General features: G+C 42.7%; 2 protein-coding genes across 7 annotated transcripts; both read left to right on the plus strand.

The window, feature by feature from the left end:
- Positions 1-331: 331 nt before the first annotated feature.
- Positions 332-1,899, plus strand: LOC309714969 (uncharacterized protein). The gene is made up of 3 exons (XM_082547739.1): positions 332-459; positions 544-590; positions 662-1,899. The coding sequence occupies exons 1-3, from the start codon at positions 443-445 to the stop codon at positions 1,558-1,560; spliced, it is 963 nt and encodes a 320-aa protein (XP_082403865.1). The 5' UTR covers positions 332-442; the 3' UTR covers positions 1,561-1,899.
- A 1,027-nt stretch (positions 1,900-2,926) lies between these two features.
- On the plus strand, positions 2,927-11,073 carry LOC309714453 (uncharacterized protein). Of its 6 annotated transcripts, XM_082546932.1 has the most exons (8): positions 2,927-3,075; positions 3,147-3,196; positions 3,286-3,372; positions 3,458-3,952; positions 7,238-7,371; positions 7,479-7,525; positions 7,609-10,141; positions 10,286-11,073. In XM_082546932.1, the coding sequence occupies exons 5-8, from the start codon at positions 7,364-7,366 to the stop codon at positions 10,320-10,322; spliced, it is 2,625 nt and encodes an 874-aa protein (XP_082403058.1). In that variant the 5' UTR covers positions 2,927-3,075; positions 3,147-3,196; positions 3,286-3,372; positions 3,458-3,952; positions 7,238-7,363; the 3' UTR covers positions 10,323-11,073. The 6 variants fall into 6 exon arrangements, with proteins under 6 accessions (XP_082403058.1, XP_082403059.1, XP_082403061.1 ...); XM_082546933.1 differs by lacking the exon at positions 3,147-3,196; XM_082546935.1 differs by lacking the exons at positions 3,147-3,196; positions 3,286-3,372 and having other exon boundaries at positions 3,562-3,952.
- Positions 11,074-13,172: the final 2,099 nt, after the last annotated feature.

Genomic DNA, 13,172 nt, shown 5'->3' on the forward strand with positions numbered 1-13,172 from the left:
ATAAAATATTTAAAATATCAAATAAAAATTAAAAATAAATATGCATTAAAATTAAATTTTAATTTATTAAAATACTGATTTTAAAAACAAACAGATTTTAGATATAAAAATATATTAAATATAAATATTAAGAAATCTGAACACTACGCAGGTCTGCTTCATTTCAAACAACCCTGATAAAACATTTGAAGAAAGCTGAACTGAAGGTTGGCAGAGTGTTGCTTAAATCTGCCTGCAGTGCCTCATTGTGCTTCGCTGGTTTCTTAATTAGCTTCACCTGGCTTCAAGTAGTCACACAGCTGGCCAATTAAGCCAGAAGGTAAGAAAATAAAGTTCTGCAAAGAGTTTCGCTGCCTTACTGTCTGTTCATTAGTTTCTAGGTCCATAGTTTGATAGCAGCTGACAGAAGTGTCTGTCTTTGCTGCTTCCTGTAGCTGAAGCTATGATGTTTATATTAAGGCAAGCCTTAAAGAAGTTTTTTTAAAAGTTAAATCAAACATATTTTTAATGTCACTATTAAAGCTTATAGTCTCTTTTGTCTAGATGGTTGCTGTTGTTCTTGCTAGCTGTCAAAAGTCATCAAGAAAATGGTAAGCAAATAAAATTTGATAATTTTATGCACCAACATTTTTGTCTAACATATTCCAATGTTCTCTCACAGATCAAGAATTAGCCCATACGGATGATCAACTGGATTTAAGCATTTACTTTAAAAATGAGACATTGGGGACCAGTGGGATACTTGATAACTATAATTCAACCTTGAATGAGAGTAACTACAGCACAACAGTAACAGTGGATTATCAGCCTGAAGCCGAAACACTGGCACAAAATGGGTCTTTGCCAGATCTCCAGTATTCATTAAGTAATACTGAACCTCCACTAAAAGAAGTGGAGTCTGGTTTTCAGGTACAGGTGCTCCAACAGCAGCGTACCTTCTCATCCAGGCAGTCACAGGAGCCCCAGGTGCCGCCACCTACCTCCCCACCCAGTGAGACTACATGCCCATCACAGGTGCTCTTGCAGGTGCCAATGCCGCGTAGTCCTCCACTTTGGCAGCTGGAGGTACCACAGCAGCCCCGTTCTCCACTCAACCGGCTGGGGGTGCCTAAGGTGTCCCAGGTATCCCCAGAGTTCTACTCTCCATCTCAGCAGCTGTGGGTGCCAGAGGAGCCTGGTTCATCACACCAGCGGCTGGATTTAATCCAAATGCATCAATCCCCTCTCCAACAGCTACAATTTGCAGAGGTGTACCAGCAGCCTAGAGCTGAACTCAAATGGGCACAGGTGGCTCAGGCACCCCAGCAGCCTGGTTCGGCCCTAAAGTGGCAGCAGGTACCCCGGCCAAGTATCCGGCTCCAGCAGCCGCAAATGGCCCAGTGGCCACAACGGCCACCCTACCAGCTCCTGATCCCTCGCTACCAGGCCAAGTACTCACATTACCGGCCCATGATATCCCGTTACCGGGAAAGGCTGCTAGGACACCGACCCAAGACTCCGCTCTTTCGAATCAAGCATCTTCGACACCCCCAGCAGATCAGATATGCACGTTGGAAATAAGTTTTTCAAGCAGACTCATTAAAATTATGATCCAAATCTTTTTCTTTTTTTTTCTCCCCTCAAATTTTGTAATCAAACTGTCTCCGCTAGGACGTTATAAAAGTAGGCAGGGCAACATCGGGGGACTTTTGTGTTTAACATGAATTTCTTTCCGGCGCAGCAGCTAATAAGCATGAGGCAGCAACACTAAGAGAAACAATGGGGAAGGTTATCTAATGAAACCTATCAGATCATCCAAGAGTTCAGATGTTACTTTCCTGAACTCACGATTTCTGTTTTAGGCACTGCAACATTGAAACACTGTTCTGACCTTTCAAAGTAAAATACAGCTACTGCTATAATTATTTTTGCTATACGTGTCTATTTATTTGTTGAAAAGCTCAATATCTAGTTTAGCGTTAAGCTAAACTAAATCCCTATATTATCCCCTATATTGTTACACCATCTTTGACAAAGGCTGCCAGCATAATGTGTGCCCCAAAAGGGTTTTTGCAACATTTCCATTGAACGTATCCATATCCATTCCACAGCACATCTACTCCATTACACTCAGAAGGCTAAGAACTGCTTCTAACTTGTTTTCTTTAAAACATTGGATCAAAGTAGATACTGTTCACCTGGCAAACCTTTGTGTTTCAATGTGTTTTCTAGGAGTGTGCAAAGTTCACAGGGTTTTTTTTTTCTTAGACGTTGGTGCTTTCTGCTTCAGTAAACTTTATTGTAACTCTAATAATGCAGCTTTTACAATCCCCTCCACTAGAGGGAGCACTACTCCGTATCTGTAACCTTCCGGTTACAGATGCGCTTCCCAACCCCCTGAGCCACGGTCGCCCCACGATCAGCTGTGGTAACCTGTAAAGTGAGCAGGCTGTCTTTTCTAAGCTATATGATATTCTTAAACTTTTGCAATAAATGAAATAAAGGAGATTTTTAGACTAGTACACTTATTTAATGTGTTGTTTATGTTTGTTAAGCCAAACCTACTTTTTAATGTTTGTAGCAAAGGAATTTCCAAACTTTGCAATGATTTTATTGATAGAAATCATGTTGATATAGACATAAAGCCAATGGCGGAATACTTCTGTCAGCTGCACATGTATTATTTTAGCAGAATTAACCTTCATAATTTAAAATCATACTATTTGGAAATCCAGTGAAAATATTTAGGCTTCTTTAAGAACAAACATCTAAACCAATCAGCAGCTCCAACAAATTCAGCTGCAGGTTTTTCACATTTAAGTCATCTGAACAGCATCTGCACAATGGAAGCTGCTGAAAATGATTTGCAAAGAGTTGCAAAATACCTCAAGGTCCTTTCCTGGTGTCATAGTGAGCTTAATCTGCTCTGAAGTAGAAACACCTGTGGTCACCTAATCAACAAGATAAAGGGAAAACCTTTTAAAGATTTTCGAGAGCTCAGGTTCTTTTGCTGGTCTCCTGGTTTGGTAGCAGCTGACAGCAGTAGCTGCTGGGTTTGTGGGTTCTTGCTGCTGAAGCAATGAGGTTTTCATTAAGGCAAGTACTAAATAGGTTTCCATGAAGCTAAAAGTTTTCAGTTAGAGCTTACAGACACTTGTTTTCTTTAGTTGGCTGTTGTTGTTGTTACTTCTCACTGTTGGAAGTCATCAAGCAAACGGTAAGCAAGTTAAATTGCATCACTGTTTAATTGCATAGATTAAATATTCTTAAAGGTTAACAAACTGCTTTTTGCTGGATACCAACCAGATTCAGGTAGTCGTTACCCCAGAGTGAATGCTTTATGGCGCAGCGAGTCAAATGCTGCTCATACTTTAACCCTGAATGCAAAGGCAAGTGATCCTGGCACAACAGTGAATCTAACCGTGCAAGTCTCTGCCTGATAACTAGTTTTATGCACATCATCAAATGTCACAGGTAGTGAAGTCTGGTTTGCAGTCACGGGTCCCCCGGCAGCAGCATAAACCTCAGGCACCCATTCAGCGTGTATGCTGGCACAGCTCAAAGGCTTTGTGCTTTCCCCAGAAGGCCCAGCAGTTCACCAGTGCACCACAGCTTCCCAGACAGCAGGTTGACTCCCTATCTTGGGCAACCCAGCCAAAGTGGAAGCCTTCCTGCCCGCCCAAGCACTTCTGCCAATCCAAGGAGCCTCGGGTGTCCCACCGGCCTGGTTCTCCACTCAGGCTGCCTGGTTTCCTGCCCCAGTGGCCTGACCGTCCACTTTACCAGCTTCAGAGACCTCACTATCAGGCCAAGTGGCCACTATACTCACTCCAGATGCCTCAGTACCATGCAAAATGGCCACACTACCAGCCTTACTACCAGTCCAAGCGTCCACACTACATGACTGTCTTGCCCATCTACAGGGGGAAAGTTATTGGTCTATCCAGGCAAGCAACTCCAGTATCCCCACCAGGTGAGTTACTTCTAGAAAGTTAAACTTTTTAAACAGTCCAATTTCTGCTCAACCTTCATCTGGGTGAGCTCTTCTTACTGGCTGAGTAACAGGAGTGAATTTTAAGTGGGATTTATTTCTTTCAGGCACAGAACGTGGTGCTAATGTAATAGCCACACAAAGGGACCAATGGTCATGGAAAACGATTAATGAGATAACTGGTTTTCAATGGCCTTTATTCATGAATGTTTTCTCTTAGGCACAGCAATGTTGAGCCTTCTGAATCGTTGTACGGACCTTCCCAATTAAAATAACTTTCATCTTGACTCTCTAAGCATTTACTGAATGATTTGGTAATAAAGTTTGACAAGATGTGTGTATGATGCCAACACAATGCTTTCCTTCTGTTAAGAGTTACAATTTGTAGAAACTTGTATACAAAGCAGATTGAAATTTTACACTGCAGATAAGAGATGCTGTGGAAGAGCTCTCCCCAAAGATAATTACTAAGGATTAAATACGGAGTGGTTTATAAACGCAGTGTGAAAGGTGACTAAAAATACTTGGTGCATCATGGGAATCCCCCAGAAACTATTACAGCGTAACAGAGGGAGGTTTTTGGTTCACCTGATCCAGCCCCAACTATATGCTTTAATAGACGTTTTAAGCCTATTTTTGAAAGTAGAGATGGTGTCTGTCTCCTAAATCCAAATTTGAAGGTGGTTCCACAGAAGATGCGCCTGACAGCTGAAGACTCTGCCTCCTGTCCTACTTTTGAATACTCCAGGAACCACAAGAGTCTTTGTCACATTGTCATACAAGTACAACACACAATGAAATGTTCTGAACTGCTCCTTTGATCAAGACTTAAACAATAAGTAAGGTTAAACTCTGGAAATGTACATTGTGCAAATGGAATGTTAAAGTGCTTTCTGCCTTGTTAGCATGGCAATTTATTGACAGAGCAATGCAAGTAGAGTGACCAGTGTAATGTACAACAGCGAGCAGGGTAATATAAACAAACGGTGTAGCAGCGTTTGATATAACAAATCAGATATGACAGTGAAAGTTCTGGAATGGGACATAAGGTCGTAGGACTTGGCCTGAGGATAGAAGCTCACTGATAGTGGGAATCACACACGTGCTCTATTGGGGTGATGCAGTACTATAAGGTCTTTAAGATAAGATGGGGGGGCTGATTATTCAAGACCTTGTATGAGAGGAGCAGGATTTTAAATTCGATTAACAGCGAGGCAAGGAAGAGAAATTTGATCTTTCTAGACCGTATCAGTGCTCTTGCTGTGGGTTTTGGATAAACTGAAGGCTTTTAAGGGAGATTTTTGTTTTTTCTTACATCCTGATAATAATAAATTTCAGTAGTCCACCCCAGAAGTAATAAATGCACGAACTAGTTTTTCAGTGTCACTCTGAGATGGGACAGTTTTAACTTTAGAGATGTTGTGCAAATGGAAGAAAGCAGTCATAATTGTTTAATATGTGCATTGAAGGACATGTCCTGGTCAAACTTCACTCCAAGGTTCCTCACAGTGTTACTGGAGGCCAAGGTAATGCCATCCAGAGTAAGAATCTGGTTAGATACCATATTTCTAAGATTTTCAGGACAGAATACAATAACCTCAGTTTTATCTGAATTAAGAAGAAAGTTAGACGTGATTGACGTCTTTGTCTTTAAGACATACCTACAGCTTATCTAAATGGTTTGCGTTATCTGGCTTCTAGATAAAATTGGGTGTCATCTGCAGAGCAGTGAAAATGTATACTATGCATCCTAATAATACTGCCTAAAGCAAGCACATATAACGTAAACAGAACTGTTCCTAAGACAGCTGATTCAGATAGGTCAAGAAATAATTCATTTTTAAGGGCCCCCAAACAACAAGAACTAGTTAAAACACAGTTTATAACAATAAATACCAGAATAATAGTGACCAAAAACTAGTAATTGACTATAAATAAACAGAATAAAGTATCAGTGATAGAACTGTTAAATACATAGGAACTGGCCCAGCCTGACCTATTATGCTTTACAAAAAAAAAAAATGTATTGCATACAGCACCATGTAAAACAGTAGAATATGGCTGTATCCCAATTCAGGGTCTGCAGCCTTAAAGGCCGCATTTTAAGGCCGATTACGTCACAGCGACAGCGAGGCTGTCCCAATTCAAAGGCTGCTCGAAATGCAGCCACAAATGCGTCCTTGATTTCCCTGAATTTTAAGGATGTGACGGCGTAGACTTCGTGGCCCAAAATATCCCAGACTTCATAGTGCAGCAGTGGGCGTGGATAATTTTGCCGAAAACTTTTAAAAGTACTGAATAATATGTCACTTATTTATGTGCAAATGTTGAATAATGAAGAAGATTAAAACATTACTGTTGGCCACAGTGTTTCCTAATTAGCTACACCTGCATACAAACAATCACACCTGAGTCCAATTAACCACCCATGACAGAGAGGAAAATTTTTTAAAAGGGCTGCACTGGCCTTGCTGTGTTTTTCAGCTTCTTGATTTGGTAGCAGCTGAGAGAAGTGGCAGAGTTTGCTGCTTCCTGCAGCTGAGACCATGAGTTTTTTATTAAGGTAAGCTTTAAAAACTGTTTTTACTAGTGATGGGTAGATGAGGCCTCGTGAAGCGTTTCAGCACATTCCCCAAACTGTATCGACACTGTGTCGACTGTTTTGCTCCATACTGACACCTGCTGGACCTTAAATATCATTGCAGGCAACTTACTTGAGACTCACAACAGACACTGATTCAATGACCTAGTCATACTTATATGCACTGTATACACTGTAAGGTATTGTACTTTCCATGGAATCATTTTATATCTTCTATATTGCAAATATTGTAGACATCTTTAAAATATATTATGAATGACATTAAGTGAAAATTAAAATGAAAGTATTGTGAATGTAATATTACCCATTTGACTCAGTTTATTATAAATTTCTATTCAGAAAAATAGGTTTATCCTCCGCAGAACAGATGCGACATTTAACCTGCATAAAATGAAATGAATAATTTACACTTCAAATCACATGGCTGTTTTTTTTTTTTTTTTTTTCTCTCTATTCTGATAGATTACACTGAAACAAAGACAGACAAACTATTACCTTATTTGCAGTTAAAAGATCAAAATGATTCCACACAGCAGAAACATTTCTTTTTCTTTCGGGCTCCATTGTGTTATGGAGAGATGTGTATTATTATTATTTTTTTTTTTAATCTTTGCGAGAGTAATTTTGTGTTTTGTTTTTTTGGTGGGGACTCATTCCGTTGGCAGATGCGGATGCGGTACCATTTAAACACAGTTTGGCGCGTTGGCAATGAGCGATACAGCAGCTGTATCGATCACGTGACTTTTTCTTAAATCGACGCACGGCAAGGCATCGCTAGTGGAGCTTGATACATGCGTCGGTGCGTGAGTGTTTCTGGACCCATCACTAGTTTTTACTAATATCTGTATCAAACCATCTCTTAAGTTGTGTTATTAAAGCTTAGAGTCATTTTGGTATTTTGTCTAGATGGTGGATGCTGTTTTTGTTAGTTGTGGGAGGACCTCAAGCAAATGGTAAGCAAACACACCATTGCATTTTGTAGACTTAAATTTTTGCTTAAAAGCCTATAACACTGTCCCTTTTGAAAATCATGCAGATCAGAAGGTGCCTGTTGCAGATGATCGATTGGATTTAAGTAGTCTTAACTCTGGGAATGACACTTTGCATGGTAGTGAGACATTTGGAAATCATACCTCACCCTTGAATGCAAAAAGCCACAACACAACTATGTCCTCCACTAACCAGTATCACCCTGAATCTGAAACCCTAAAACAGAATGGCTCTGTGTCCAAAGAACCAAAGCCTGATGTTCAGCCCCTACCAAATCTACGGGCATCTCAACCACGTCAGCGCAAACCCAAGCAGTCACAGGTGCCCCAACAACAACTAAAAACTTCCTGCCTACCCAATAAGCAGCCTTCATGCCGACCCTGTCCACCCCAGGGGCCTAGCTGCCGGCCCTGCCCGCACAAGGAGCAGTCTGCCTGCCGGCCTTGCCCAACCCTGAGCTGCCAGGTAAAGCAGCCCCAAAAGCCAGAGTTGTCAGAGCATGTTGGTAAGCCAGCACTGCATCAGCCTCAGGTGCATCCACCCAGTGTGCCTAAGGAGAGCAAGCAGACAGTTTTGCATCCACCCAGTGTGCCTCGGGAAAGCAAGCAGACTGTTTTGCATCCACCCAGTGTGCCTAAGGAGAGCAAGCAGACAGTTTTGCATCCACCCAGTGTGCCTCAGGAGAGCAAGCAGACCGTTTTGCATCCACCCAGTTTGCCTAAGGAGAGCAAGCAGACAGTTTTGCATCCACCCAGTGTGCCTCAGGAGAGCAAGCAGACCGTTTTGCATCCACCCAGTGTGCCTCAGGTGAGCCAGCAGACAGTTTTGCATCCACCCAGTGTGCCTCAGGAGAGCAAGCAGACAGTTTTGCATCCACCCAGTGTGCCTCAGGAGAGCAAGCAGACCGTTTTGCATCCACCCAGTGTGCCTCAGGTGAGCCAGCAGACAGTTTTGCATCCACCCAGTGTGCCTCAGGTGAGCCAGCAGACAGTTTTGCATCCACCCAGTGTGCCTCAGGTGAGCCAGCAGACAGTTTTGCATCCACCCAGTGTGCCTCAGGTGAGCCAGCAGGCTGTTTTGCATCCACCCAGTGTGCCTCAGGTGAGCCAGCAGACAGTTTTGCATCCACCCAGTGTGCCTCAGGTGAGCCAGCAGACAGTTTTGCATCCACCCAGTGTGCCTAAGGAGAGCAAGCAGACAGTTTTGCATCCACCCAGTGTGCCTCAGGTGAGCCAGCAGGCTGTTTTGCATCCACCCAGTGTGCCTCAGCAGAGCCAGCAGACTGGTTTACATCCACACCATCTACCCACTCCATCTCAGGTGACAATGCACACTGGTTTGCATCCACCCAGTCTATCTCAGGTGACAATGCACACTGGTTTGCATCCACCCAGTCTATCTCAGGTGACAATGCACACTGGTTTGCATCCACCCAGTCTATCTCAGGTGACAATGCACACTGGTTTGCATCCACCCAGTCTATCTCAGGTGACAATGCACACTGGTTTGCATCCACCCAGTCTATCTCAGGTGACAATGCACACTGGTTTGCATCCACCCAGTCTATCTCAGGTGACAATGCACACTGGTTTGCATCCACCCAGTCTCTCTCAGGTGACCCAGCAGTCTCATTTGCATCCACACCATCCACCAAGTCTCCCTAAGTTGAAGCAGCAGACTGGTTTACGTCCACATCATCCACATCAGGTTCCCCAGCAGACTGGTTTGCATTCACACTCTCTGCTTCTGGCAACGCAGCAGAAGGCTTTCCCACCCCTGCATCTTCAGCCACCACAGGGCCCTGCCTTTCTGCCCCAGCACCCCCATCCACAGGTTCCCCAGAAGACTGCCTTTCTGCACCAGCACCACCATCCACAGGTTCTCCAGCAGACTGGTTTGCATTCACACTCTCTGCTTCTGGCAACGCAGCAGAAGGCTTTCCCACCCCTGCATCTTCAGCCACCACAGGGCCCTGCCTTTCTGCCCCAGCACCCCCATCCACAGGTTCCCCAGAAGACTGCCTTTCTGCACCAGCACCACCATCCACAGGTTCTCCAGCAGACTGGTTTGCATTCACACTCTCTGCCTCTGGCAACACAGCAGAAGGCTTTCCCACCCCTGCATCTTCAGCCACCACAGGGCCCTGCCTTTCTGCCCCAGCACCCCCATCCACAGGTTTCCCAGCAGACTGCCTTTCTGTCCCAGCACCCCCATCCACAGGTTCCCCAGCAAGCTGTCTTTCCATCCCTGCACCCCCATTCACAGGTGCACCAGCAGGCAGTCTTCCCACCCCTGTACCTCCATCTGCAGGTGCCCCAGCAGGCTGCCGTTCTGCCCCTGTACCCTCAGCCTCAGCCCATGCCTCAGCAGACATATTACCAATTCAAGCAGCTTCTGGAAGCCCAATGGCCCAAACGGCCACTCTACCAGCTCCAGGCCAAGCAGCCACGCTACCAGCCTTTCATGTCACACTACCAATCCCGATTGCCAAGCTACAGTCCCAAGGTGCCACTGTACCAGGCCAAGACGCTTCAGCACCCCCTGCAGATCAGATACCAACATTTCATAGCTTCATGTCGGTAAGCCACCCACACTGGCACATCAGAAAACAAAATGCGCAAAATCAATGAATTTATTGTGGGTTTCTTTCAGGCACATCATCCTTGTTGAGGGGAGCAGGGCAAGTTTCAAACACTACATTAAATCTATGCCTTTTATTTTAGGAACTGCAGTGTGGAACCTGCTGGACTACTGGACTGACCTTTCAAATGAACATTTAGTTTGTGCTTTATACTCTTGACTACTAAATGTTTTGTATGTGCTGATCCGTTTGATGCCAAGTTTCTGAGCACCTTTGAATGTTTTAAACAGGAGTCTTGAGGTCTGATTTAGCTCATGCGTTTTGTTTTTGGTTTTTTGTTTGTTTTTTTGTTAAGCCTGTGCAAAAAATAATCCACATCAACCAACACACCAGTGCTTTTCCCAGACTTGTAGAAATTCTTTGGTAAATGGTGAAAAGCTGATACCAAACAAGTCTCTGCATTCTTTGAGAAATGAATGTTGCATCATAACTGTTGTGACACATGGGGATTCATGGTACCCACATCCAGTCTCTTTAAGATTTTCTCTATTTTATGATTGTGGTTAATGGTTCGTAGAACTTATTTAAATGTATAAAGGTCTTAAATTAGTGCACCTGTTTAGTATAAGCTTGGTGGGGTAAGTGGGACCAGGTGCCCAATTTCCCCATAAAGCAGCCAAACATTTAAAATGTAACTATAGGGAGGCAGCACGCGCCCAAGAAGCTACTGCAATCTCCCAATTTTTGCTCAAGCTGCAAAGCTGCTGGTGTCTGCTTTCCAGGTACAGCCTAAATACTAACCAAATCTGAAAGAGCACTGGACAAAGATGGGTGTGTGATTAAAATTTGCAGATTATTTTTAATCCCTGTATTCTCACTGCAACACCGAAGATGCTTAGTTTTTTGCATTTGAACCACAGTCATCTGAACTTGTCACATTAAATTAATATAAAAAGTACTTTCTGCCTTCCTGCCACTTAATCTGTTTTTAGAAATAACACACATGCTAGCTGCACTGCAGTGAACTTGCTGTGAGGTTTCTACCTAAATGTATTGACACACAGGCTGTTTAAACATAACTTGAATTCCTATTGAGTTAAGTACTTTAGGAAGGACAAACATAAGTTACATCTTGTACCGATACCTCTTTACTGATAAAGTTAGGGTTTCTTACAATAAACAGGTCAGGTCCCTGTTTATTGTAAGAATGCTGTTATTCACCCACTGTTAAAAAAACCTAAGCTTGATGCTTCTCTTCTCAGTAGCTACAGACCGATTTCAAAATTACCGTTCATTTCTAAGATTTTAGAAAAGGTTGTGGCTAAGCAGCTTATAGCTGTTCTAGATGAATACAGCATTCTGGATAAATTCCAATCTGGCTTTCGTAGAGCTCACTCTACTGAAACTACACTTCTTAGAGTCTCCAACGACATTTTGATGAGATGTGATGCAGGAGAATGCTCCGTTCTGTTGATGTTGTACCTGACCTCCGCCTTTGATACTGTGGACCATCATATTCTGCTAGATAGGCTGAGAGGTTTGGTGGGTATATCAGGGGCTGCTTTGGACTGGTTTGAATCCTATTTGCATGAACGATCCTTTTCTGTGGCTACCTCGAAGTACAGTTCCTCTTCTACTTTTCTTGCCTATGGTGTGCCACAAGGTTCAGTTTTGGGGCCTTTATTGTTCTTACTGTATTTACTTCCTCTTCAACACTTATTGAGCACTTTTAAGGACATTTCGTATCACTGCTATGCAGATGATATTCAGTTATATATCTCCTTTAAGCCCCATGATGTTTCCAAGCTACAGATTTTGCACAAGTGCATAGACTCCATTAGATGTTGGATGGCTGGAAACTTTCTTCAACTAAATGAGGAGAAGACTGAAGTTCTTGTTTGTGCTCCTAAAAATTTTGTACCTAGTGTTATGGAAAACTTGGGTCCACTTGCTACATTTGCAAAACAGTCTATCAGGAGCCTTGGTGTTAGTATTGACTCAGCTCTGACTTTGGATGCCCATGTAAAATCTTTGGTTCGCTCCTGTTTTTATCATTTGAGAAACATTGCTAAGCTGAGTCCCATTGTATCGCGCTCCGAATTAGAAATTGTCATTCATGCATTTGTTTCATCTCGTCTGGATTATTGTAATTCTTTGTTTACTTGTTTATGTAAAGCCTCTTTGGAGCGTCTACAAGTTGTTCAGAACGCCGCTGCAAAGCTTCTGACCAAGTCCTCCAAGTTTTCCCATGTCACACCCCTGCTGATTCAGCTGCACTGGCTCCCCGTTGAATTCAGAATCCAGTTTAAGGTTTTGACCTTGACTTTCAGGGCTCTGCATGGACAAGCACCAACATATATAAGTGAACTTTTACATCCATACATTCCCAGCAGGTCCCTGAGGTCATGTGACCAGGGCTTGCTTGCTGTCCAACACACGAGGCTGAAAACAAAAGGCGACAAAGCTTTTGGAACTGTGGCCCCCAGATTGTGGAACTCTCTCCCTTTGAGCCTGAGATCTGTGGACTCAGTGGTCGCTTTAAAAAAAAAAAAAAAAAAAAACTGCTAAAAACCCATCTTTTTAAACTTGCTTTTGGTTGATTTTTATTTTTAGGTTTTAGCTTCTGTGAAGCACTTTGTGATTTTTATCTTGAAAGGTGCTATATAAATAAAGTTTTACTTACTTACTCTATTAGTTGGATAAGAGACTGAAGAAAATGGATTCTCACTCAAACATTTGTACACTCTGCACTTCTGGGAGATATGCTGAAATTTGTATCTAAGAACTTCTCTAGTTCTGTCTTGCATTTTATCTAGCCATACAATCATAAGAAAATCTGAAGCCACTTGAAAGTTACTTGAAAATATACAAATATACACACATACTGAGCAATGTTTTCTTTTTTTCTTTTTTGGACACTGGTAGTTTGGCAAAGAACCCATTTTACATTCATCTTTAGATACTTTACCAGCATAATTTGCAAAACACAACTTGTTCATATTTTTGTTCAAAACAGTTTGACAAGTGAA

The sequence above is a fragment of the Aulonocara stuartgranti genome (genome assembly GCF_965226115.1).
Source record: "Aulonocara stuartgranti genome assembly, chromosome: 9".
Classification (NCBI taxonomy): Eukaryota; Metazoa; Chordata; class Actinopteri; order Cichliformes; family Cichlidae; genus Aulonocara; species Aulonocara stuartgranti.